Below are 26220 nucleotides of genomic sequence, written 5' to 3'. Positions count from 1 at the left end.
TTCACCATTGAATTTTCATACTGAGCATATCTTTTTCATGGGCCCTACAACAAAGAATATCCATTTGTTGTTGAAGTTCTAGTGCTACCTGTTCAAAAAAGCAACTGTTTTTCCTCATTCCTGTGTAGCAGTCTCAGTAGTCACTGGGATACAATTGCTGCTATAATACTCATTTGATTTCAAGATAGACATCACTTAGTGTATCTTTTTTTAAGTACTAAAGCAATGTAACACTTCATAAATTTGTGTTTCACTAATGTAGGTAGTATTAACGTTTCTGAAGAAAAACACTTTTTATCAAACCGTTTATAGAAAAACTTTAACCTTTCTAAAGAAAACTATGTCCCCTTTTAGTGGAATTGCACAGTCTCTACTGAAGTTCTTCTAAAGCAAATTAATATAATTTAGAATGGAAATGTTAGAGCCTGCTCCTTATAGCAACCTTCCCCAACCACCTGTCCTTTTAAACTTGGGGAAGGCACCAGGTTGGCGGCGGCTGCTACTGCTAATAATAATAATAATATAATAATAATTTATTATTTACACCCTACCCATCTGGCTGGGTTTCTCCCACTACCCTGGGCGGCTTACAGACTGCCTTACAGTGTGAGAACCTAAAGTGTGTGGTCCCTCCCACCCATGAAATTCTATCTGTTTAAAAGAGCTAGGTGGTTATCCACGCAATCTCCCCACCTACCTATTGCAAGTCACTTTCACTTTGCTAAGAAGCTGCTAGCAGAGCTGAGTAACAGCGTGGGAAACTGATCTATTCTGTTTCCAAATGTCCAACTCCTATGATTCATGAAATGAATTTCCAGTCCAGTGACAGCAAGGCAAAACATGGGGATGAGTAAATGAGTCAGGCAAGAAGAAGACTGATAAATGCTCAGTTAAAAACAATTGTGATATCATCACTTTGTTCCCTGCCTCACTGAACTGGAATGATTTGGGAGCTGCCCATGGCATGGCCAGTTTGGACATGCTTTGTGTGTAGTCTATGTGGTAGCTTTCAATAGATCTAATTTGAAGAAGCAAAGGGAAGGAGACACTTCAAGGTGGGGCTACATCATCACATGATCCTACCAAACTCTTTGTGGGGGTCTCTAGGTTCATTGTAAAAAGAGCTGGTAGCAAGCTTGGTCTGTTAACGGGGCCAAAATATATTGCTCATTCTTACTCATTCTTTATCTGCTATATTGGCCTTTAAGGGAGGGGTCTGCATATCTGTTTTGCTTATCTTGCTATATTTCCCTAATTACAGTACCTAATAGGTAGAAGTTCCTTGAGTTGGCCTGCAGAGACAACCCAGGAGGGAAATGTGTACTGTTGTTAAAGAGTTACAGAGTTTAGGCTTTATCAAATTAGGGTTTAAGATCTGCATGGAAGGTTATAAATACCTGGCTTAACCGCCAGGCCCTTGTGCATTTTTTAATTGAATGGTGGTACCACGATGGAAAAAGCTAATTGGAGTCCAAAACATGTAAAGGGTTGCTAAAGGCTGGTCCGGACTGTTGCAGGTAAGGGCTTACATGGCTTCATTCCGAGTCCCAAATAAAGAATCCTTTACATATTGAGGGAAACATGACATATTGAGGAGGTTTTTAGCCTAGCTTCCCCAACTTGCTAGTCTTCTGTGTGGAGGATTGTGTGTATGTGAAGGAGAATTAAACTCTGTGACCCCAAGTTTACCATCTCAATCAAAACTTTACTAGGGAGGAGCAGAGAGATAGAAGCCATTATTTTGGTAGGCCACATTGTATGCACATGCTAAAAGACCAGGAAGAGTTTTGGCTTTGCTCCAGCCATGGTAAAAATTTTGCTTCTAAACCACCTCTCGCTGTCATAAAGTTTAATAGTTTATCCCCCCCCCCATAGAATTTGATCTGGGACAGGGACCTGTGGCCCTCCAGATGTTCTTGGACTCCAGCTCTCAACACCACCAGCCAGCATGTCCCAAGTGTCAGAAATGATGGGAGTTGGGAGTCTACCAACATCGGGCAGGCCACAGGTTCCCACCCTGACTTACATGGAATAAACCAACAAGTGGTGTACTTGGGGATGCCACCCAGGGTGTAATATTTTCTCAAGGACTTTTGTTTAAAAGGTAGGGCCACTATAAGCTACAGAAAACTTTCAAAAGACATTATATGAGAAAATAGTTTTCCATTTGTTCACGTAGACAGCTTCTGAGTTATCTGTGTGTGCATTCCTTCCTTGAGAAACTTCAAAGTTTTTCAAGTGTTGGATTGCCTAATACCTTGATTATAATCTTGTTGACTTCTCATGTGCTGGAGCTCCATATGAAATGTAGGCACGTCTGATTTCCTGCCAAAAAAAGGGGAGACAGTTGCTATGCTAGAAACAAATAGAATAATTGCTAGATTTTATGTAGCTTGTCCTTCAATTTTCTATAGATAGCTTGAGGGCCATGCCGAGAAAATGCCAGTGACATATGGTAGATGGCTACTTTTTACAAAAACAGGGCAGAATTACCAGTAGTTATTTTTGTGTGTGTTTAATGGTTGCTTGTTTCATTTAATTGTGGCTGCTTTCGCAGGTTGTCAAATGGACCCCATGAGTGGGTCTTCTAAATGTAATAGAGAACAATGTGGAATAAGATGATGGACAAGAGGCAATTTAGCAAGCTTGGCTCAGCTTGCTAAACTCATTCTATAAATACTTGGAGCAAACATACACACCTGTCTATAAACCCAACTGCTTTTTATATTGGTTGCTGGGTGCCCTCATACAGCCCTGACCAAGTCAGTTATGTGAGAAGGATTATGTGCCCCACTAAAATGGTAGCATGGCACATATGGCCCTTCATATGTTAATGGACTTCTAACTCACATCAGCCCCAACCAGCAGAGCCAACGATGGTGGTAGATGGAATCCAACAACATCTGGAAGGCCACAGATTCTCCATCCCTGCTCTAAATTAGTGCTAGGTTCTTCACAAAACAATGGCTGAGGTCTCTGATTCCTTAAGAAACATTGATAACATGATGGGTTGGATCAGAACAGAGTACGCCCTGTGAAATAAGTTAAATCTCCCATCCAGTCTGAAGATAAGACTCCCAAGAGCTGCATGATGTGTAAATTGACCACAAGCCTTCATTACTATCATATGCCCTGTACTATTGACTCAATTAAGAGTCTTCCCATCTTTGTTTATAGAGTAGCAAACTAAACTATATGGGGAAATGATACAGGATGATGTGCTTTGTAGGGAAAAAGGCAACATAATTTTCACCTCTGTCACAATTCGTGAATTACATAAAACTTGCTACTTAACTGCAATAATGAGGGCAATCTTAAACCATAAAAATTGAGATGGAATTTTTGAAAAGCTAAAACATTAAGACAATAGGCATCTGGGGGGAAAGCCAAGAAATAGTTGATATTAATATGCTTATTGGGTCTATCCATTAATTACAGAATGTTTAGCTGATTAGTTTTCTGCTTTGTAACCAATTTAGGCTACTACAGACCTATACCACTTACCTGGGAGTAAATCCAATTGAAGTTAATGGGACTTCTGAGCAGATGTGTATAGGATTATCTGTCCAAAACATCAATACAGAGATACCTTTGTGAGGTACTGAAAGGAGTCTGAAAGAGCTTGCAGTTTAGTACATGAAAGTTGTCATTCATAGCTAGAAGGGATGTCAAACATTTCCCTTTTTATTACAGTAACACTTCAGATCTAAAATCACCTCCGAAAAGAATGTGTGCTTTAACTTCTAGTCTTGGGAATTCAGTTTTGACTTCAACAATCGGTTCCTGCCATTGACTTCAACAATCGGTTTTGACTTCAACAATCGGTTCCTGCCAATTTAGTCAATTAATCAATTAACTGAAGCAATAAAAGCCCAGATTCTTGCAGCTTACACTACCTGGCACATCTGAGTTCAAATCTTCTTTTGCTTGTTTGCATCCCTGGTCTGAAGCTTCTATTTCTGCTCCTTTCATTCTGGGCTCCAGTAACAGTTTAATAATTGATGCCAGGTGATACCTTTAGTTGATGGCTTTTTTTCACACTAGCCTTGCAATCTTCATTATCTCTCCCAAGTAGTTGGTAGAAGGGCTGTTTTTGACCAGATAAGCAAGAGGTAGCAGCTATTTAGCCAGAAAGTGTAGAACTGGAATTCTCAGCAGTTCTACAGATTTCCAGGAAACGCTTCTCAAATATGCCACAAAAGACATTGTCCCAGAGAGACCCGCACAGGGCCAATCTGTCGACGAAACCATCTCTGCTGGAAAACGCGGCAGGCGGCAAAGGCATTTCCACTATCGATGGCAGCAGTGCTGGTGCCACAACATCCTTTACTAATGGCAAGCCAAGTCTTGACGGGCTTACTGGAAAATCTCCCCTTTCTACCATTTCTTTTGGGGATCATCACGCCAATCTGTGTCGTGGGGCGAGGCCTGTTTGTCGGATTCGCCCAACCAGTGCTGTGATCCAAGGAGGCTCTGTTGCTCACATCAACCGTCTGCAAGGAGAACTTGTGAGAAAAAGGAAGGTCAGTGACTATTTGTGTGCTAAAGTGACATGCCTCAAAACACAGGGCAATGTGTAATTTTGAGACATAAGTCAAAATTACTTTTAAAACTTGACTTTTAGTATCGTGGTTTCTAAATGGTGAAAATAATCTTGCTATTTTTATAAGTAATCATTATGAAATTTACGAAATAAATACATTAAGGTCTTATGTATATAATAAAGGTTCATAAATGTACCAAGCAAACACGTACATAGATATATAGGCCACATGCCTGAAGCTGCACAGGAGAGCAGCCATGGAGCCATTTTGACTCCCAGGCTGACCAGGTGTTTTCTCTGCAAGGTCAAATGGAGAAGCCTCCCCATTGTCTTTTCCTTCACAAATCCTGTCTTAAGGGTATATCTGTGTATGAATAGGGTGAGCCTATGATCTGGTTCAGGAACTAAGTATTTATCATTACAAAAGACTGGCCAGGCTCCCCAGGGTATCAATCCAGCAAACATTAACAGATAACTTGCCAGACAGGAGGTAAACAACCCACTCAGATTTCTGCTTTAGCCCGCCCTTTCTGTGATGTAAGTATGATGTATTTGGGGTGGTGGTCTTGAGCTACACCCCCTCTGTGATGTAGGTATGATGTTTCTGTGGGTGGTCTTTGACTCCAAGGTGGGCAATTTAAAATGTCTATGTAAGGGCGGACACACCTTGGTTCTGGGTCCTCCTCCTCCTGCGGGTGAGGGAGCACCCTGTTGCAACAATTCAATAAAGATCAGGCTTACAAGCTGCTTTGCTTCTCAATATTCTCTGGTTGGCCTCTTTTTTCCTCCGACCGATGGAGAACCTACAAAGGACTCTATAAGGGCTCTTGCGTCCCACATAAGGGAATAAGGGCAGATTTTTCGTTTATTACAGTTATTTTATAAGAATGCAAGGATGCCATTTCTGGGCTGGAAGGATAGATCTTGGTGAACAGAGTTTCCATCCTAGCTCCGTAATAGATTGAATGTTATCATAATTCTCTTTTGCTTTAAAGTTATTAGAGACAGGAATTTTCTATTACTCGAGCAAGAATCGGTTTTCTTTTGTTATGTTGTATTGGAAATGAATAACACTCCTAGCAAAGTCAGCTGTTTCTGCTTATACATTCCTAGATTGTTCAGAGTCCTCCATAATCTATGAGACTCTCATTGTAGCACCCTGCTTGTGGTTAACGCTTAGCTGGAATGAAATATTCAACGCAGCAATAGAGAAATTAAAATAATAATTTATTTGTCAGACAAATAAATATGAGGCACAGTGGTATATGGTTACCAAGCTCTGGCCTGCCCTCCTGCCATTCTGGCCAGCACTTATATTTCCTTAATCCAGCTCCCTTGCTCCTCCTGTGGCTGCCTCTGTCCAATCAGCCTGGTTGAAATTCCTATTGGCTGTTTGCTAGAACCAATCACAAAAGATACACCCATTTCCTCATGCCCTTTTATGGGAAACAAAAAGCTATATATTCTTCTATCTATAAATGACAAATAAGTAGTAATATATCTTACATGTGTCTCAACAAGGAACCTTAATTACCAGCTCACCTCGCCCTATTGCCCTCCAAAACAGATGGTTAATCTTAAATTTTTATCTTAAACAGATGTCAAGGATCATCATTGAAAGATCTCCTTCCTTTGGAGGTCTCTAAACAAAGGCCTGACAACCATATATGTGTGCTCTAATGATGTTTCCTGCTTGGCAGGGGGGCTGGGCTGGTGGCTGATGGCCCCTGTGATCTCTTCCAACTATATGAAATAAGAATCTAGCATAAGGATTTAACATTTCTTAGCTTCTAATTCCTTTGCATAATTACATTTAAGCCAATATATTTAATACATAACATAGATAGCTTTTTAAAAGGAAAAGAAATCTTAAAAGGATCTCAGTTTAAGAAAGAAACAACTTTAGAAAAAGACTTCCCAAAATACTCTCTTCCTTTCTGCCAGCTAGATGCTTTTCCATTGCTCTTGACCTTTGAACCTTAGGAAAATATGGCTCAAGTTTAATGGGAGGCACATGGTTTTATTTTACTATTTACCCACTCTTAATTATGTTTTTCTCTGCTTTTTTATCTTCTGTAATATGTAGGGTCAGTGTAACCTTGGCTGTCAGCCTGTAATTCCCTTTGACTTTGTGAATTGTTTTCTGCTATAAATCAGGGGGCCCCCTTGTCTAGGAGAATAAACATCTTGCCAAGGTTCTTAGGCAGCTGGTCTTCTGCCTGGCATGAACATTTGAAAATCTTTAAGCTCATTTTAAAATACAGGCCCTGATCAGGCCTCAATAAAAATGCAGGCTTATGATTAGATGCCTCATCATTGCTTATCTGTATCTAGATTGTTCTAATGGTTGGGATTTAGCTAACCAGCAAGGACTTCCACCTGTGAACTGGGCTTTCCATGAGATGTATTCAGAGTATTTTTTGCTCTTATGCCCACGAAACAAAAAGGATATTTATATGAACAGGAAAGCATGGGCTAAATGCCTGTGTTAAGGCCTTGTGTTTTTCAATAATAACGCTCCCTCGGCCTGAAAGCAGGATGAGCGCTGCAACCCCATAGTCGCCTTTAATTGGACTTAACCATCCAGGGGTCCTTTAACTTTTACCTTTTTATCTGCAGCCTCGCTGTGCATGAGCGCACAAAACTAATTCAGAATCTGATTGACAGAAGGTCATCTGGTCTATGTAGTTTACCTGAATGAGATTGCAGCCCCTCTAAGAAGCACACGGCATGTCCTTTTTGTTTGCCAATTGTTGGTTCCATGCTCAGTCTAAGATGCACATGGCCAGTACGATTCCTTTAACCTCTTTCTGCTGTAACACTACATGTCTTAAATATAGATTATTGCTCAGCATACTTTTATTTCGCTTGAAAGATTATTTGTGTGCTTGGAGAAGTGTGTTGAACTCCCCCACCCACCCACACAGCCATGGCAGACATACCTTAAGCTAACAGATTCACATAGGAACAGTTTCAAAATTGTTCAATTTAGAGAAATGGCTGCAATAAATCTTATGAGCTGAAATTATCCAGAATGATATTAAGACAAAAACTATCTGTATGTCATCAGGAATGCGAGGACCTGAAGAAACAGAACAAATGCTTGTCAAATGAGCTGCATTTGGAAAGAATTTTTATGAAATCGGAAAGCGAGCTGGGCATGAGAAATCTCAGAAATATAAACCATGGACTGCAAACACTAGTTAAAGAGGTATGAAACTACCAGACTGAGCTCTTTTCTGCTTTTTTTTTTACCAACATTACCTGACTAAACATAATGTAGTCCCCTTTAAAGAATATAGAGTTTGTCTGAAAACTTCCCCTGCTGTGAAATTAGAGGAAATGACGTAGCTATTAAAAAACATTTTTTAACCATTAGAAAGTATTATGCTGTTGTTGTTCATAATTAAACATCAGGTACAACTTGTGACGTTTTGATCTGCTTCACTATAAGTCTCACTAAAAGAAGCAATTGGACCTAAAAGCAAGGTCTGAACTCCACTTCTGCAATGCAGTGGCAACTATGGCTGCATCCTAACCCCTTCCCTGTGGGGTTTAAGCTCTGTTGAATTAAATAGGAGTAACTTCTAAGTAGACATGGTTAGGATGGCGCTGTAAGCTAACTACTTTTTCACAGCTGGCTCCATGGGCTGCTTTGCACACACAAAAATTACATTTTTAAGGTATACACCTAAAAGCAAAACCGCCCAATCCAAAAATAGAGATCTGTGCTTGGTAATTCTTCTAGGCCAAGAAATGTGCATGGAGATTGCATGTTCATACTCAGGAGCACATCCCAGGAGGTACAGCAGAGTGTGGGTTGTGGTTTCCCTCACAACTTGCAGGTATAAGGTAAAGGGACCCCTGACCACTAGGTCCAGTCATGACCGACTCGGGTTGCGGCGCTCATCTCGCTTTATTGGCTGAGGGAGCCGGCGTACAGCTTCCGGGTCATGTGGCAAACCAGAGCAGCACATGGAAACGCCATTTACCTTCCCGCCAGAGCGGTACCTACCGGTATTTATCTACTTGCACTTTGACGTGCTTTTGAACTGCTAGGTTGGCAGGAGCAGGGACCGAGCAATGGGAGCTCACCCCTTCGTGGGGATTCGAACCACCGACCTTCTGATTGGCAAGTCCTAGGCTCAGTGGTTTAACCCACAGTGCCACCCGCGTCCCTTGCAGGTATAAATAGGAGTGTAAATTTCTATCCACCAACTAGGCCACTAGTTGTGCAAGTATGTGTGTATGGTGAACTTGAGTCATTGAGCATCAGCTTTTGTCTTTAATCCTCTCAAAATGAGCTTGACTCTGAGATACAGACATCAGAATCCCAATATCCAGGATAAAGCATTTAATCCAAGTCTTTTAGCGGAGCCATCCTACACATGCCCACTCAGAAGTGCATCCCATTAAGCTTAATGAGATTACTTCCAGGTAAGCATTTATAAGAAGAGCCTGCTGAATCAGGCCAAAGGCCCAGCCATAGGCTTGCAGTCTCAGTCCCCCCCCCCTTTTTTTATGAATTAAGATACGAATACAGAAAAGAGGATTTGAAACCAGTGGGACGTGACTGGTATTATGGAGGTTAATTGCTCAACTTATTGAGTAAAAAGGGCTTGCCACCACACAAATCACGAAAATGCAGTTTTCCATTTGACTTAAAATATTGATCTATGTTAACTTTAAAGTAATCTTTTTCATCAGAGAGAAAGAAGAAGAATATTGTGAAGAAGCATTATGAACTGCTTATGTTTTTTGAAAAGGAAACCCTGATTCCTCTTCTTTGATTACAGAGAGGTTGCCAGTGTGAACGTTACTGATGAATATTGTATGGGTAGTTTATGTCTGGCTGGGTCAGATTCAATATTTTGGCAGGAAAGCTATATTCAAGGTCTGCCAAAGTTTCTGCCCTTTGTAGAACATTACGCTTTTCTCAGTGTAAGGAAAAACAAAGTGAAAATAAATCAGGCGAGAAAACCTACTGGCAGAGAATTTGTTGCTAACAACTCATAGCAGGTTTGCTATGATCAGGCACTAAAAGAATGAGGGGCTGTAAAAAAACAAAACAGGTTTAATTTCTGTGGGTGTTTCTGCATTGTGACAATACTAAAAACTTTTAAGCAAAAATGAAAGGAATAAAAAGTTGACATATTTTAAAAATGCATATCTATATATGTTGAAAAACTGCAGGAGGCTTGAAATCATAAGCCCCTTGTGAGAGTTGTGAGGAGACCCTTCACAGAGCTCCTGCTCCCAGCATGCTTAACAAACAACAGTTCCCAAAATTCTTTGGGGAAAGCTATGACTGTCAAAGTGGTATAAGAGTGCTTTCAATATATGGCGTGAATAGTTCGGCAGATCCAAACTTTTCTGGAAAGCTTTTGGCACACTCCCTAGATCCCATATCCTCCTGAATCTGAAATTTGATCTAAGCACATGCAAGTGAAAACTGAAATGGCTTCTTTGTTTCCCCCCTGTGATAAATTTTAGATTGTAATCTCCTCAGGGCATTGACCTATTTTCTTGCACTCAGTAAAGTGTTGCTGACATCAGATAGTATATAGCAACAATTCCCTCTCTCCCCCACCCATGATATATTAGAGGGGCCATTCTCAAAGGTGAATGAGTTTTATCAATGACTGTGGAATAAGAAACCCCTTTCTAATACTGTATTCACATGTTCTTTCGCTCTTCAGCTGAAGCAGAAGCTGAATGCCTCTCAGCAGACAGTGACAAAATACTCCAAGCTTGTGGAGGAGGCCTCTCTGGCGCAGGCAGAAGCTGAGAAAGGCCAAGCGGAGGCTGAAGCCCAGGAAAAGCTGTGTCGGGAGCAGCAAGAAGCAGTTCAGCTGGAGAACATCAGCTTAAAAGAAGAAACTCAGCAGTTGAAGAGAAAGGTATGAGCTTGTACCCTGAGTTAACTACCAGTTGTCGGGATCCCATATCTGTCATGGTACAATGTATAAGAGCAAGCCCATCAAAATATCGCCTTTGCCTATGTCAGCCTTTCTCAGCCTTGGGTCCCCAGATGATGTTATGCTACAGCTTGCATCATTCCTGATCACTGGTCCTGCTAGCTAGGAATGGTGAGAGTTGTAGTCCAACAACATCTGGGGACCCAAGGCTGAGAAAGACTGGCCTACAGCGATGTAGTAGAATAAATCTCATACTGCACAGGGCCAAACTTCCCATGGAGCAATGTGAATCATTCGCCTCAGGCAGTGGCTTCCACACTATTTTTCTTCCTTCAAACTCTTATCTTTGCCTTTGTTTTTATAGGTGTTAAAACCTCTACGGGTTGGCTGTCACGGCAACTTTCTGCCTTAGAGAGGGGAAAACATGTTTTTCTGATTTGTTTCTTTCAGTTAACCGAAATGCAGCAGCTGTTAGCACAAGTGGAAAAGAGCCACTTTGAAAGTCAGATGAAACTAGAGAGAATAACAATGGAGAGGGAAGTCATCTGTGAGGAAAAACGATATTTGGAGCACGAAAGGAATGAACTAAAGCAGAAACTGAAAGGAACACTAGAAGAAAATTTGAAGTGTAAAGAAAGGTAAGGTTTTAATTTAGACACACCCACCCACCCACTTTCCCATCCCAGAAAACAGTTGCTCCTTTCCTGATATATTTGTCTATTGCACAGAGATGTTCCCAATCTTGACAATGGTGTATTATTTTTTATTTTGTTTATTCATTTAATTATATACCAAACCCCATTTTGTAGGGTCTGTGTCATATGCTACCTCTCATTTTGTGAAATATTCATCCCCATCATCCTTAGTTGTCTTAAAATTGGGATAAATATAGTAAAGTATATAGCTTTAAACCAAGGGTGGCACACCTGTAGCCCTCTGGGTGTGTGCTTGTTGAAGTCCAACTCCCATCAGCCCGAGCCATCATGGCCAATAATCAGGGATATTGGGAGTTGTAGTCCAAGAACATCTGAAGGGGCCATAAGCAGTAGCAGCCAGTGGGGGTGTAGAGAATTGGGACAGTATTGCTTACCTGACTTCCCAATGCAGAGGTTGCTTCCAGTAACCAAGAGAGGGAGAGGGAGGCAGTGAGGAGGTCTGCACAGTGCAAGCACAGCAGCAGGAATGTCTGTTTGGGTTCAGCTGCTACACCCACACCATCCTGGCCTTGTCACAGTCCCTGTCAGTTACCAACCGTGATCTATGCATTGGGAACCCAAGTAACCAACACCACTCCAACCTCCCACACTCTGCCAATTGCTACAGGCCACAAGTTCCCCACTCCTGGTTTAAACACTCCAAATATAAGCCTCACTATGATCTCTTAAAGGGACGCGGGTGGCACTGTGGGTTAAGCCACAGAGCCTAGGACTTGCCAATCAGAAGGTTGGCAGTTCGAATCCCCGCGACGGGGTGAGCTCCCATTACTCTGTCCCTGCTCCTGCCAAGCTAGCAGTTTGAAAGCACATCAAAGTGCAAGTAGATAAATAGGTACCACTCCAGCGGGAAGGTAAACGGCGTTTCTGTGCGCTGCTCTAGTTCGCCAGAAGTGGCTTAGTCATGCTGGCCACATGACCCGGAAGCTGTACGCCAGCTCCCTCGGCCAGTAAAGTGAGATGAGAGCCGCAACCCCAGAGTCGGCCACGACTGGACCTAATGGTCAGGGGTCCCTTTACCTTTACCTTTAGGATCTCTTAAAATCTGCTGAGAGCAGCTTCTTAACAACACCATGAGGTTCATTCAGCAGTGACATTCATACATTCTCCAAGCCTGAAAACCTTTTAGAAATGTCATTTGATCTGCCTGTTTACAACAGTCTTTGGAGTTTAGAGTTAAGTTGAGAAACAAATTTAATTGAATTCAAAGAAGTATTATTCTGCTATCACAATTTCATTTCATTCATTTCATTTCATTATCTAGTTGAAGCCTTTAGGATGGGAAAGCCTATACCCCTAAATAAACATTTTTCCCTCCACCTATTCCAGTGAAATCTCTCAAAGATGTAGAACAGAAGCTGCTGAAGAAGCTTTAGAGAAAGCAACCTTGCTTCATTACGAGTCGGAAAGGGGGAAGCGCTTGCTAGAACGGGACATAGAAGAGAAGGAAAAACAGTGTGAGATGTGGATGAAGAAATATAGTGCCATGGCAGACTTCTGGCAATCCCAAGAGGAAGAAAAATCAAGAAGGCAAAACAAAGCTGTATGTACCACTTTGATACATTATGAAATCTGAATGGCTCTGTCAATGACTCTGGGCTTTGTTCTGGAAGCCCTCATGGCTTGAGGTAACTGATCCAGTGAGCTACTTGGGGGCAAGACACAACCTTAAATATATGTTCAAAAAATGAACTTGGACTGGCTCTTTATCTAGAAAAAGCAACTGCAAGGTCCTGACCCCGCACAGCCCCAGCCTGAATTTAAACTGTGGCTCAGGATGAGGGGAGTTTATCCCTTTCCCCTCTGTCCTCTGGCAAATAGCAGCTGGGGTGGAGTGGAAGTGATGCAAGGAAACAGATTAACCCCTATCACAGCCTTGACGAAAATGAGGGGGCCCTCAACAGCAGGGTTTTGTTTTGCTAGCAGAGACACAAAGCCTGTATAAGTGTGTTTTCTAATCCTGTGTTTAAAGTCACGTCTTGTTTGACCTTGTGTGTGCTTACATCGCAGAACCCTGGTATAGCTAACTGCCAGAGCCTGGCCTTCTGATTTCACTGTTGCCTGGTCAACAGAGCTGAAGCTTACGCACTTCAGCCTCTAGCTTCTCCAGTTTCCAGACCTCTCCTTGAACAGTCAGTCCTAGCTATGGAATCATCACTGTATGCATCTGAGTGGAATGGGATGCCATCTTCCTCTCCTCCTTCCCTGCATCCCCCCTGCACCTTTGGGAGACCCTCCTAAGCAGATTTTGGGGGTGTATGTGGTGCAGAGAAGATGGTGGTATCCTGTTGTACAAGTGGAAATCCACTGGATTCACACTACGACATTTCTGAAGGAAAACAAATAAGTAATTGAAATGCAGGATGTCTTTTGTGTCTTCCTGGTAGTCTAAAACTCCCCCCCCCTTTGTATTTCTGAATAAGCAGCCCCAAATGAAGTTAAACTTTGCATCAGCATTTCTTTTTCCCTTCTCTTCTTAGTGTCAGGTGAAAATAAAGAGCTATTTCTTGTGTATCAATGAAAGCAATGAGCACATAACAGTATTAAGAAATGAAGATGGAACTCCACAGAGATTTGCGGTAAGTGTGGGATAAGCAGGCTCCTATAATTAATGCATGAAGGGGTTAAGACCATAGAGTAAAATGTCCTGCCAGGCTTAGCTGGGTCACTCTCCCTCACCTTGCAAGGAAAGATTATAAAACTCCTTGCTCTTTCATACCACCATGTGAACTCTGGCAAGCAAAGAGATCTGAACCAGTTGCTCCAAGCTCAGACTACATGGCTTATGCAAGCTGTAGTTGTGTTTCTATACAAATAATGTAGAAACATTCACCACTTTGGAACCTAAGTTTTGCTGCCTGTGTTTTCTTATTGCTGTATGGAAAAACACATAAATCTGACCTTTGAAGAGTTTGTAAGTAAACTATTTTTAACTTACCAAACACATGGACTCTTTGTATGCTAAGGGAAGAGAAGAGCTTTGAAAGCACCTTAGAACAAAAACCAACAGTAAACAACTTGGAATTTACTTCCATTGAGATCAGAGGGGAAAACACCAGTACTGTGTTCCATATGTCACAAGATGGAAATGGCACCATGTAAACTTGTACAGAATGAAACAGTGCTACAAAGAGCTCAGGATTACAGCTCAGGACTAGTTTTTCTTTTTTATATAAATGAACTAAGCAAATGTGCAAGAATAAGCATGTTTCAAATATGAAATTCAGGTGGTAGTATATTGGACTAGTGGAAATAACAGCCTGTTAAGTATCAAGCTAACAGTCATTCATCTTCAACTTTTCCTTTCAAAATGCTTTGTAAAAAAACCCCCAAAAAACTTGGTGTATCACCACTGCACCTGCCTCTTGGGATGCTCCACGAAACAGCAAATTAATATACTTAATTATAGATCAATTTCGCTTTTTTTTTTTTTTTTAAAGACAAAGTAATGTGCCAAGTAACAAAGAGAACCTTGAGCTTGGGCCAAAATTTATTAAATTGTGATAAACTGTGATAAACTGGAATTATGGATTTGCTTTTTCTTCCCCTTCTAGAGAGAAGTGGATTATTCTTTGGCGCAGGACAACTTCCTTAGATTTTAGGCATTAATGCTCCATTTCTGTATGTACTTTCTTGGGAGGAAGCCCCACTGAACTCAGAAGTTTTACGTATTAGTGCAGAGCGTTATGAGAACATAAATGGAGCCCTGGTGTAACAGTCCAAGGCATTTAGTGTGACATTTAGTTTTATTATTTAACACACATAAAGGACAAAAAATGAAATAAAAAGCAAAGTGTTGTTTCTAATTTCAGCATCTGGTCTTAGTGGCGAAATGGACAAGGCACTATGTATCTCTATAGTTACTGGTAGTACATAACAAGAAGCAATAGTTCCTAAATTAGAAACCCAAGACTTTCTCACTCTGCTTGGCAGAGAGGCACACGTGGAGAATTTACCAACAATATGTAACTACATGTCACTTAGCCCCTTAGTATTGGAAGATGTTTGGCCAATAGCTAAATTTAATGCAGACAATTGAAGGATATGCTCCTTACTTGAAATGCCAAAATACTAGAAGTGTTTTGCATTGAACGTTGTATTCAGTGGATGGAATAGCTTTGTATCATGTGAGTCTAGAAATGGAAGAAAACAGGCAAATCATTTTGAGTGGGTAGCATTCATGCCTACCTCCTACCGTCGGAGGAAAGATCTGTTTATCTTCTGCTGTGGAATTCAACTCATTTTTGAAAGAGGCAGCCAAGATGTGAATAAATTTACCAAATATGCCCGCGCATGCTGTCATAACTGAATTAGCTTTGGCAATCTGACTGATTAATTTGCTCAGCATGTAAAACTCAAAAATAAACTGACAGGAGTTAGAAATTGGGTAATTTATAACATTTGGAATTTTTAAATGAAATGGTGCATGTAGGGTTCACTTTAATCATATTTTAAAATTCCTGAGAGAAGGCTCTAATTATTTGTCTCTTGGCAGCCTCCTGTTCTATTGTGACGAGCTTATTGTCATGGAATTGCAACTAGACAAAAGAGCTTTTGATTTACATGCACAGGGCACTCCTTCTAGGAGGTATTTTTAGGTATCCAACAGCAACTTGCAACCACCAACTATTCTTGCTTAACTATTACATTCTTTAAAAACATTAAAGGTTAGGGGAAGGGTGTGCTAACGTGGGATTCGCTCAGAAAAACAACACAAGATGGGTATGAGACAATTATGTAGAAATCAGTGAGATACTTTGAGAATGATCTATTTTCTTATATTTGATAATTAGCAGAATTAAATTATATGCCTCTCTGTCAGAATTGTAAATAAGCCAGAGCTCCCCCTGTTTTAATCAATATTAAAAATGAGATGGATCTCTCCAGCTGATTTGACATACCTAGCTCACACAAAATGGCCCCTGGTAGCTTTGTTTCTTCCTCTTCCATATGAAGGCTCCATGTGAGGAAGGGCTACTTGTAGCTCAGTGGTAGAGCAAATATCACAACTTCTACCTGCAATACCTCTACATAGAGGTGGGAAAGATTCCTGACTGAAACCCCTGCTTTATATCTAGGTAGCCCCAATGGTGCCTTTCATTTCCCATCAGCCCCAGCCACATGGCCAATGGTCATAATATATTGTCTATAGCAGTGGCAGCCAATCAGCCAACTCAAAATTATTCCTTTAAATCATGAGGGACCCATAACCAGTTTGTGAGGTGCACTCTCACTAGTTTTCCCTTTTTTAAAATTGATTTTCTGAAACAAAATCAGTAACAAAGCATTCACAAAACAATTATCATAATTTCTTTCAATTATCATAATAAAACATGACAAGACTAACAAATGGGTCACTAGGGAGGTAAATACATACATCTTATTTCATAATACATAATATCTACACCATTTCTACGGTATTCCTTGTCTATGTGTTGTTTCATTTATATATTTAATAAAATCATACCATACAATGTAAAAATTATCTTGTTTTTTCTGTCTCCTTGTCACCTTCAGTTTTTGCAACAACTTTCCCATTGTGGCTGTTTGCAATGTTTTTCAGGTTCTGGTTGTGACCATTCTAGCTGCTGTTAATAAACGTTTTATCAATTCCTTACTACTTAACTGGTCCATATCTGAAGTATATAGAATAAGTAAGGCTAAGACCAGGGTATGACCTGTAATCTGAGATATATCTTTCAAGACTTGCTTCCAGAATTGTTCTATTTGTAAAAACCCACCAGGAAGTGGGGAGTAAAATACCATCCAAAGAACCTTGCGGGTGGGGGGACAACCTTTGAAATAACTGCATAAGCACAGGTCGCTGTTAATTCAGGAGCACTTTCTTTTTTTAAGGAGATGGTAAAACTCAAATTTTCAATGTAATCCCTCTGAATCAGCCCCACACAGGTTTCAGCCATGTCAACAAGACCTTAAGTAATCACTATGAAATGGAAGCAATCCTTTATTTATAAAGCAGCTCTTATTTCTTGTTTTTTGCCTATGTTTCAGGAAGGAGAGCAAGTTTGTTTTTCAGTCCCTGGTGTTGACAATGAAGAAAAGGCCAAGAGCACTGACAGGTAGGACTTTTATAGTCTCTGACATCTCCTAACCTCCAACTTCACAGTGAGTTATCTGTGCAGAGGATCTGACAGGTAATAAATTAATATGTTTACTGGCATATTCAAGACAGGAAATAAACTGATGGAAACACACATCTCATTACTTCTGCTTTTCATGTATCCTCTGACAACACTAACTGTCTACCTCTTTCCATCCCTCCTCTCCCTACTAGGTAACAGAAAATTGGCTCCTCTGTGAAAATAAAAATGGGAGCAAAATTTCATGCCCAGGAAAATCAAGACACATAAGAGTTCAGCTCTTCAAAGAGCTTTTTGCTCCTTTAATCATTTTTCTCCTAAAATAATCCATAAGGAATCCTTGAAATCCAAGCTAGTCAACTGTTGTGGGCTTTTAGTTTGAACTTTGTAGTTACAGATCTTTGAAGGAGAAATTGATAAAAAATGAAGTAGCAATAATGTGAGAGAGAATTGGAAAGAACAAAGAGAGTGTAGAGGAGGAGGATCTGTGAGCAGCTGCTGAGAGATGAGCAAATTCCTCTGTGAGCTGTCTGTGAGACAACTTTGTGTTGTGCCTTGACTGGCAAGTGCTCACCCTCTTCTTTGGCCCAGTTCATTGCCATCAATGTGAGAGAATCTCTGGGCTCTTCCAGGCGACCTATTTACTAAGCATCCAGATTAGTTTGCACAGCGTTTAATGAATATGTTGGATTACATCCAGTCTTTACTGAACATTCATTTGGATTTGTTTGTGGGGAGTTTTTACGACAGTGAACATTTATTCTTACTTGCTTGTGTCTTACCTATAATCATGAGCTCATTCCACACTTTTCTATGTGTTTTCCTATCACTTTCCTAATCACAAAAGTATAAATAAGTAAATAAAATGTTGCTGCCTATTGTCTTGGACTGATTGCCCAGGGCCTCAATGTACAGATACTGCTGGAGAGTGTTTGTTTAAGAGTGCTACAATAATATTATGTACAATTCTGGCTGCTCCATCTTAAAAAAAGAAAAGGAGGGGGAGAAATTGTAGGACTGGAAAAGATGCAGAAAAGGGCAACCGAAATTATCAGGAATCTGGAGCATTTTCTCTGCAAGGTTACCATGTTTGGGGCTTTTCAGTTTAACAAAAAAAGTGGCTCAGTGAGGGGTACTGGTAAATAAAAGCATTTAAAAAAAATATTCCTGGTGCAGAGAAAATTGTTGTGCCCCCCCCCATCTCATAATACCAGAATTTAGGGCAATCCAATGAAGCTGAATGTTGGAAAATTCAGGACAGAGGAAAGGAAACACATTTTCACACAGCACATATGTATAGAACAATGTCACAAGATGACCATCTAAAGCTAGTCTTGATGGTCACTGACTTATGTTTATGATTTTAGAAAGGCATGAGGCAAATTCATGGGAGATCAGGCTGCCAATGGCTACGAGTCATGGAGGATAAATGGAACATTCAGTTTCAGAGGCAGTAGGCTGCTGAGTAACCATTACTGGGGAGCTACAACAGCAGAGGGATTTTGCTTCTAATGTCCTGCTTTGGGGTTTCCTAGAGGCATTTTTAGTTGGCTGCTGTGCGAAACAGGACAAGGTGGACCTTTTGATCTAACCCAACAGAGCTCCTCTAATATGGCTTTCTTATAGGGACTCACTTTAGCCCAGGAACTACATCCTTCCATCACCCCTTTTGCTTGAAAATCCCTCCCAGAAAACCTGTGTGGTGGCACTCCTCTTCCTTCCTTCAGATCTTTCCTTAAAACCACACAAGATGCGGAGCCTTTGCTCCACATTTTAGTCCTCATTGAGATAAACCCTAAATTCATGTAGCTTCTAAATTCTCCGCACTTATCACTTGCTGCTCTTGCTGCTCGTCTTTCTCTGTCTTTTGCCGCTCCTTGCCTAAATATTGTGTTCCTCAGCAAAGAAACATGTATTGTTTTTTGTTCTGTAAAGCCTTTGTAAATTAGGGCTGTCGTATTTCAAAAAGCTGCTTTTTCCATCACATTGCCATAGATTTCCCAGCCATTTTTACACCCAAAAACCAGGACATGTCAGGAATTTTCCTGATGTATGGCAAGCCTATGTAAATCAACAGTGCTTTATTAACCTGAGCTAGTGAAATATACTCAAGAGTTGCAAAGTGATTTCATGCTCTTTATTCAGCTCATAGTGGTGAGGAGAAATGAATGAATGTCCCCTCAAAGTATCTGCCTTATATACATTATTTACACAATGGGCTGCACATGATTGGCTAATTCTGGAATTATACTGTAAGCCAATCAGGTTGTGGATTCACTTATATCTGGAGCATGATTGGGTGGTTCCTGCCAACCAATCATACTGCTGCATTGTTCTAGGACCAATCAGACTGCTGCATTCTGAATCCTATTGTTCTAGGACCAATCAGACTGCTGCAATTTGGATCCTATTGTTCTAGGACCAATCAGACTGCTGCAGTTTGGGTCCTATTCAACTCAGTACATAACAGCTAGCTATGCCCAACCTGATACTCTCCAGATGTTTTGGGGTCCAAACTCCCATCAGCCCTGGCCAGCAAAGCCAGTGGTCAGGGATAATGACAGCTGCCCTCCAAAATATCTGGAGGGCACCAGGATGAGGAAGGCTGATCTAAATATCAGCTGTCAAATGAACAATTTTAACTGCATCAACTTACCCCTTTGTATGATAAGTGGGAAACTTATTGGGTACCCTGGAGAACCAATTAAGGTTTATACTGTATATGGCTTTGCTTTCTTCCAACATAAAAAGGGCTATACATAGTAAAAAAATGTGACTATTTTTTTCTTTGCTCTACCCCCCTCCACTTACTTAATTTATCCCAAATGTAGTTTTGTTATCATAGTCGCTTGGTAAACTGAATAAAAACAAAATTTATCTTTAATCTCAGCTATGCAGATTTTTTAAAATTAAAGGCACAGAACATACTCCCAGCTTCATAAAAATAATGTTGGGTGGAAAAAGTATTACAACTAGGCTGTCTCTAGTTTGGGTTTGCCACCCGTCTTTTTGCATTAACTTGGTAGAAGACAGCACAGACAACAAGCTGAGGTCACTTGGATCGTGTTAAGCAGTTCTCTCACAGGCTGTAATACAATGCAATCAGTTTAAAAAAAAGGGGGGGGGGAGATTGTTCTCCAGAAATAGGTGAATATGCTCTCTTTTAACCCTGCATAAACCAGACCAGAGGATCCAAAGGATCCCTTTTTCACTCATTGTGGATGGGAGTGCAGAGATAAGTCTCCCCTCCCTGGGCATTGCCTTTTTAGAAAGTGTGGCTTCCCCACACTTGTTATTATTTAAGGAAAAGTAAGTTACCTGAAAAAGAACCTATGTACAATTGGATCTAGACCACTGGGAACACTGGGTCTGTCTCTAGTCCCAGTAGTCCTACTGCTTAGATTAATCAGAGCGGGGTTGCCAAACTTTTGGGGCTATTTGGAGTTTTGAGAATATGCCATAGCCGGGTCACAAAATGGCTACTGTGGGGGTTGTGCTGATTAACACAAAATGGCTGCCATAGGGTGTGACATAACGTAGCCAAAAGAGCAGAAAAAGAGACAGGGCCACAGAATGGTGTGGACAAGCACATCCCCAATCAATTGGTGGGAGGGGGCACCTACATAAAGCACTGCTGCACTCATTCATAGAGAGCAGCTCTTTGCATCTCCACTCTTCTCTCTCCTCTCCTGGCATATGACGAACTGTGGGTGTTTGGTGTAGGAGAGACTGAGGCACTGCAAAGAAGAGAGCAGGAAGAGCTCTCTCATGCATTGTGGATTTTTAGGGGATATTTAGTGAGACCTTTTGTAGGCACCATAGGAGGTACTGGCAGGCACACCAGTGCCCATGGGCACTATGTTGGGAACCCCTAGATTAGGGCTGCACTCCTGAGTTTGACATCTGGTCAAGAGGGAAGTCAGCATCTTGTTAGAGATACACACTTTCCCATGATTGTTCTGATGATCACAAGAAGCATTTCCTTTTGTTTGCTGCTTTCAGTGTGTAAACTAGGGAGCCTAGTGATTGCTCACTTGTACAGGGAGCAAATCTGTTTGTACAGACTGATCCAGCCTAGTATTGCAAACACTCTGCTTGTCATTTTTTCTTTTACCCCTCATTTCTCCCATACAATCATTGCTTGTATATACTGTACATCAGGGTTGCTATATTTCAGACAGAAATCCAGACAGAACGGTTGTTGGGCTTTTGTGACAATATCACAAAATAAAATTAAAATAAAATAAAATTGGAGCTATTTTTAAGTAAAATCGCCAAAATAGCGACACTGCTGACACAGATATATCTGGATTTCCCTGGACATTTCAGCAATTTCTGCCTGGACACTGTTTCCAACTGCAGTATTCCATATATATCTGGGAAATTCTAGACGTATGGCAACCCTAAAGTGTACATGCACCAAAAGGAGGCATAAATAAATACATACCAGTGAAATGGGGAAATAACGTGCAGTAGAGAAACTATGGTGCAGACATACTGAGTTTTTGCATTAACTATTATGTTGACTCTTTATTTCTCTGCAGGATTTTGCACAGAGTTGTTGCACCCAGTTCAAACCCTGGACATCCTCAGATGTGTGGACTTTGTCCTGCTGAACTGCTGGAGAGAACACCAGCTAGAAGAGGCAGGAAAATCATTGAATATTTCTGGTTTCCAGTTGATGGTAATACCGAAGAGTGATTGGAGAAGAATTAAAAATATAACCAATGATGGGGGGGGGGGGTAAGGCAGCTCCAGGATCTTGTGTAGGAGCCACGATGTTTTTACTGGAGTGCAAGATTAATTGAAGACCTTCCTTGTATTGGCAAGTGAATGAGGTGATGAGACTTTTCTTTGTGACAGTTTGTCATAGATGAAGCCAGAGAATGAGAAACTTCATCCAGCAGAGGTTGGGCAAATTTTTCTTTTTTTAAAATAGGTTTCCTACTTACCAGCATTCTAAATTAAAACACTTGCCTTGCACATCTAATTAAAGGTTACATTCCAGTTGCCTGAACATATTTTGTTAAGATGCAATGTGCATGCAAAATTGAATCTATGCAGCACTACTACAAGCAATGGATATTATTCCCAGGATTGTAGGCATGCTGATTATAACCAATTGGCTGTTAAATGTACTGCTGTTCTTTGGTTTGTGTTTGTGTGTGTGTGGAAGTGCCTGCATTTTTTCACTCCTCTGATGCTGTGGGACCTGTCATAATGAACTCCTGCACTTCAAAGTGTACCACTAAATGAAAGTGAATGTACCGGTACATTTGCAAAAGAGAATGCAAGATTTTTTCAATTCAGCAAGATTGATTGTTCTTCAACCCCAAAGAGTTGTGTCTGCATATTTACCTGTAAAACATGAACAAAGTGCATCCAACAGCAGTTGTCTATTATAGTTTGTGGCTTTGGATTGGTGCAGCAGTATGCATGTCCCATAACGGGCCACTTACACACGTCTATCTGTTGAGAAATAAGGGCCAGTTCATAGAACTATTCTGTCCATTATTAAAAGTAAGCAAATGGGCCATCTGATCATGAGGGCTTACAAAGCACTGAGCCTTTGCCAATATGGTTTGATTTCAGATAGCAAAGAAAAACAAGTTACCTGACAGCACTGTGACTTGGCCCAAAGGGGGTAGGGGAGCCCAACACAATTGTTGCCAAGTCCCAGCACAAAGCTAGCTAAAGCTAGATACTATTGTGTGGAAAAGGGATCCTTTTCTTCTACTCCCTTCCAGATGAGATCTGATGGGGCCCCTCCCTGTTAAATTGCAGGCACTGGATAAATACCTTCCTATTCTAGCAGGCGAAGGGATGCGGGTGGCGCTGTGGGTTAAACCAGAGCCTAGGACTTGCTGATCAGAAGGTCGGTGGTTCGAATCCCCATGACAGGGTGAGCTCCCGTTGCTCGGTCCCTGCTCCTGCCAACCTAGCAGTTCAAAAGCACGTCAAACTGCAAGTAGATAAATGGGTACCACTCCGGCGGGAAGGTAAACGGCATTTCCGTGTGCTGCTCTGGTTCGCCAGAAGCGGCTTAGTCCTGTTGGCCACATGACCTGGAAGCTGTACGCCGGCTCCCTTGGCCAATAAAGCGAGATGAACACCACAACCCCTGAGTCGGCCACGACTGGACCTAATGGTCAGGGGTCCCTTTACCTTTTTATTCTAGCAGGCATTTTAAGTAGGTTGCATTATGCCTGTTTATGGAACTTGTGCTGTTTACCTGTTACTGTTTTTTGTTTTGCTTCAAACTCTGTGTTATTTTATAGCAATGTTTTATTGATAGTTCTGTAAGCTGCTTTGTAACCACCCATGGGGAAATGTGGCTTCTGCATATTGGAAGTTAATAAATATAAACAAACATCTCATGTAGCAGTCTGCATTTGTCAGCAGGCAAGATGGGGAATATCCTGACCTGAAAGACGGCACAGTGTAAGTTGCCAGCCACTTCTCCATGTGCAACGTTTGTCTCTTGGACAAATCCTTGACAGAGAGCACCACCCAACTCCAGTTGGTAATTGAGATGGAAGCTCCAATTGGCTCCCAGGGGAGCTTTTTTCCTTTTGGTAATTACAGGAGGATTCCCTGCCCTGCCCCAATTAGGTTTGTAGGGGGTAGGAAGAATTAAACCTCCTCTCTCTGTACAATGGCTCTGATGGAAATCAGGGAGTTAAACGTTACAGATAGGGAGTTAAACGGTTAGATTTAACATATCCCCTAGGGATATTGTTTTTTAAAGAGCATTAAAAAAACTTTAGCCTTCAAATGTCAAGTCAGTGCTTGAGTTTTTACAGTAGAGTAGAAATGCTACAGAAATGTTGAAGCTATTATCTCTTCAGTTACATGAAAAAGTACCTGAATTAGTTAAGATAGGGCAGCAACCTCCTCTGGAGGAAATGAACATGAAGGCTTCACATACCTATTAAGAAAGGTGGCTATGGGAAGCAGCAACACAAAAAGGTGCCAATTTGATTTGAAGCTAAGTAGTGGTTCTCAAGCAAGAAAGACAATCTATGCACAAACACTATGTCTGGAGCAAAGTGCACACAATAAAAGCTAGTCTCAGATGCATGGCTCCAAGTACTTTTCAGTACTCTTAAGCAGTGGCAATATAAACAATTGCTCAGTACAGCAAGTTAAAAATGTAGCTTATCACTGCTTCCTACAACATGAACCATTCATTGGCAGCAAAAGAGCTAGGTTAATGCTTCATGAAGTACTAGCAATTCAGTGAAAATTGTTGCCTTTATCAAAGCCAGGTCATTCAACACACATTTGAAATCTTACGCTAAGTTATTAGTATCTACACTTATTACGTCACACAAATGTTTGCTGGTGTTTAAGGGGTCATGTGCTACAGGGAGACTGAGTTAAGACAAGAGGTAAATGGATTTCTTTCAAATAAAAGGTCTGGACTTGCAAATAATTTGGCCAATTCAGATGGATAGCATACCTCACTGGCATGTTTGGTAATCAGAATAAGTTGAATTTAAATGTACAAGATAGAGATAAAAACATATTTACACATGTAGGCAAAGTCTAAGCTTTCATGAGAAAAATAGAGTTTGGCAGGTCACAATGGCAAAATTTGACAAAATTTCTTGTTTCACTTGAAGATAAAGCAGATGAGATTAAAAGTAACATTAAACAAATCATCATCAGCCACATGGATTCACTACATGGAAAATTTGTCCACCACATTTCTGCTGAATAAATAGAGGTTGGTGTGTGTGTGAAACCCATTTGCAATTATTGTCACAAAGTTTATTTTTCTGTAAAAAACTGCATTGTTGTGCATTAGGACCCACAGAGATAATTAAATTTGGAAGTGCTGTCAACTGAATTTTGGCTTTATATTACCACTGAGTATCCTGAGCTTGCTGATGAAACATTATCAATGCTGCTGCCATTTGGTAGAACTTATCTTTGCTAGAGAGGTTTTCCAGCAAAGACTAATGTGTCACTATTGATCTGAGACCGACAACGATCAAAGCTTTAAAGGTAATTTTCTCATCCCGAGTTTTTTTAAACCAATTCATGGGTGCCCGTGAATACCTTTCCCAAGCAGCACCCTGCAGCAATGGGTAGGAAAGTACGGAGGGAGGTTATGGGTATAGAATCTTACCGTCCCTGCAGAGGTACTGCTCTGCCCTACTCCAAAGGTGCCCAGTGCCTCTAGGAACCTCTGCTGAAAACAGAATCAACCCTAAATTTCTGTTCAGAGGCTTTTAAAGGGAATTGCTTCCATCCTAGGTACTGGGCACCATTCCACAAAGGTTACCATATGTTGGTGGGTGATAGGTTCTTACAGCTTCTGTTGCCATGAAAGTGGAACAAGAGGGTGTCATGGGTGCAGTTCTGCATGCACACTGTCTCTTTATGTCATTCTAGTTTTTATTTTTGCCGACAGCTGATTGCAAATGTACAGATCTATGGGTAATGCAGAGTAGCCCTAGTTGTGTGTTATAGATCCGCATCAGATTTTGCAAAGTTGCCAGCTGCTTCCACTTTGGTCTGCAAGGTGGAAGGTAGCTTCTCCTACAGAAGCAATTGACCTGGTGATGCCCTGGTGGGCCCTAGTAGGAAACTCCAAGCCCACCAGAAGCTTGCGTGAACAAAAATAAACACATAGGTTTCTGTAACAACCATTAGCTATATTTTAAAATATGAACAAAAACAGAGATACATACTGAAGCAGTGCATTGTTAATATATTGGCCAGCTTCTGCTGCCCTATAGGGCACCCATTTAAGAGGATTGTGGATACACATTTATTAGAAACACAAGCGGGAGACTTTTGCTCGGAGCAATCAGTAGCAAAGTTGTGTTTTCCCCACCAGCATTGAATGGGATAACTCTGCCCCCGAAGGACCAGGTGTGCAGCCTGGGAATCATTTTGGACTCACAGCTGTCCATGGTGGCACAGGTCACTTCTGG

The 26220-nt window shown here is 41.1% G+C and overlaps 1 protein-coding gene and 1 long non-coding RNA gene across 2 annotated transcripts; one reads left to right on the top strand and one right to left on the bottom strand.

The window, feature by feature from the left end:
• Positions 1–636: 636 nt before the first annotated feature.
• On the bottom strand, positions 637–3995 carry LOC307203223. Its single transcript, XR_013833148.1, has 3 exons — positions 3897–3995; positions 3505–3562; positions 637–2325 (listed from the first exon to the last, which is right to left on the bottom strand). It is a non-coding gene; the product is annotated as an uncharacterized lncRNA (long non-coding RNA).
• Positions 3996–4190: 195 nt separating this feature from the next.
• LOC307203214 (uncharacterized protein) lies at positions 4191–25082 on the top strand (the record flags this gene model as incomplete). Its single annotated transcript, XM_079953868.1, has 9 exons — positions 4191–4523; positions 7614–7754; positions 10243–10443; positions 10912–11099; positions 12504–12717; positions 13655–13753; positions 17187–17254; positions 21820–21959; positions 24901–25082. 9 exons carry the CDS (start codon positions 4191–4193, stop codon positions 24996–24998), a joined length of 1482 nt encoding a protein of 493 aa, XP_079809994.1. The 3' UTR covers positions 24999–25082.
• Between the last annotated feature and the right edge of the window lie 1138 nt (positions 25083–26220).

The sequence above is a fragment of the Podarcis cretensis genome, assembly GCF_951804945.1.
Source record: "Podarcis cretensis genome assembly, chromosome: 1".
Taxonomy (NCBI): domain Eukaryota; kingdom Metazoa; phylum Chordata; class Lepidosauria; order Squamata; family Lacertidae; genus Podarcis; species Podarcis cretensis.
The sequence above is the reverse complement of the archived record's forward strand: the minus strand, read 5'-3'. Positions and strand labels throughout refer to the sequence as shown.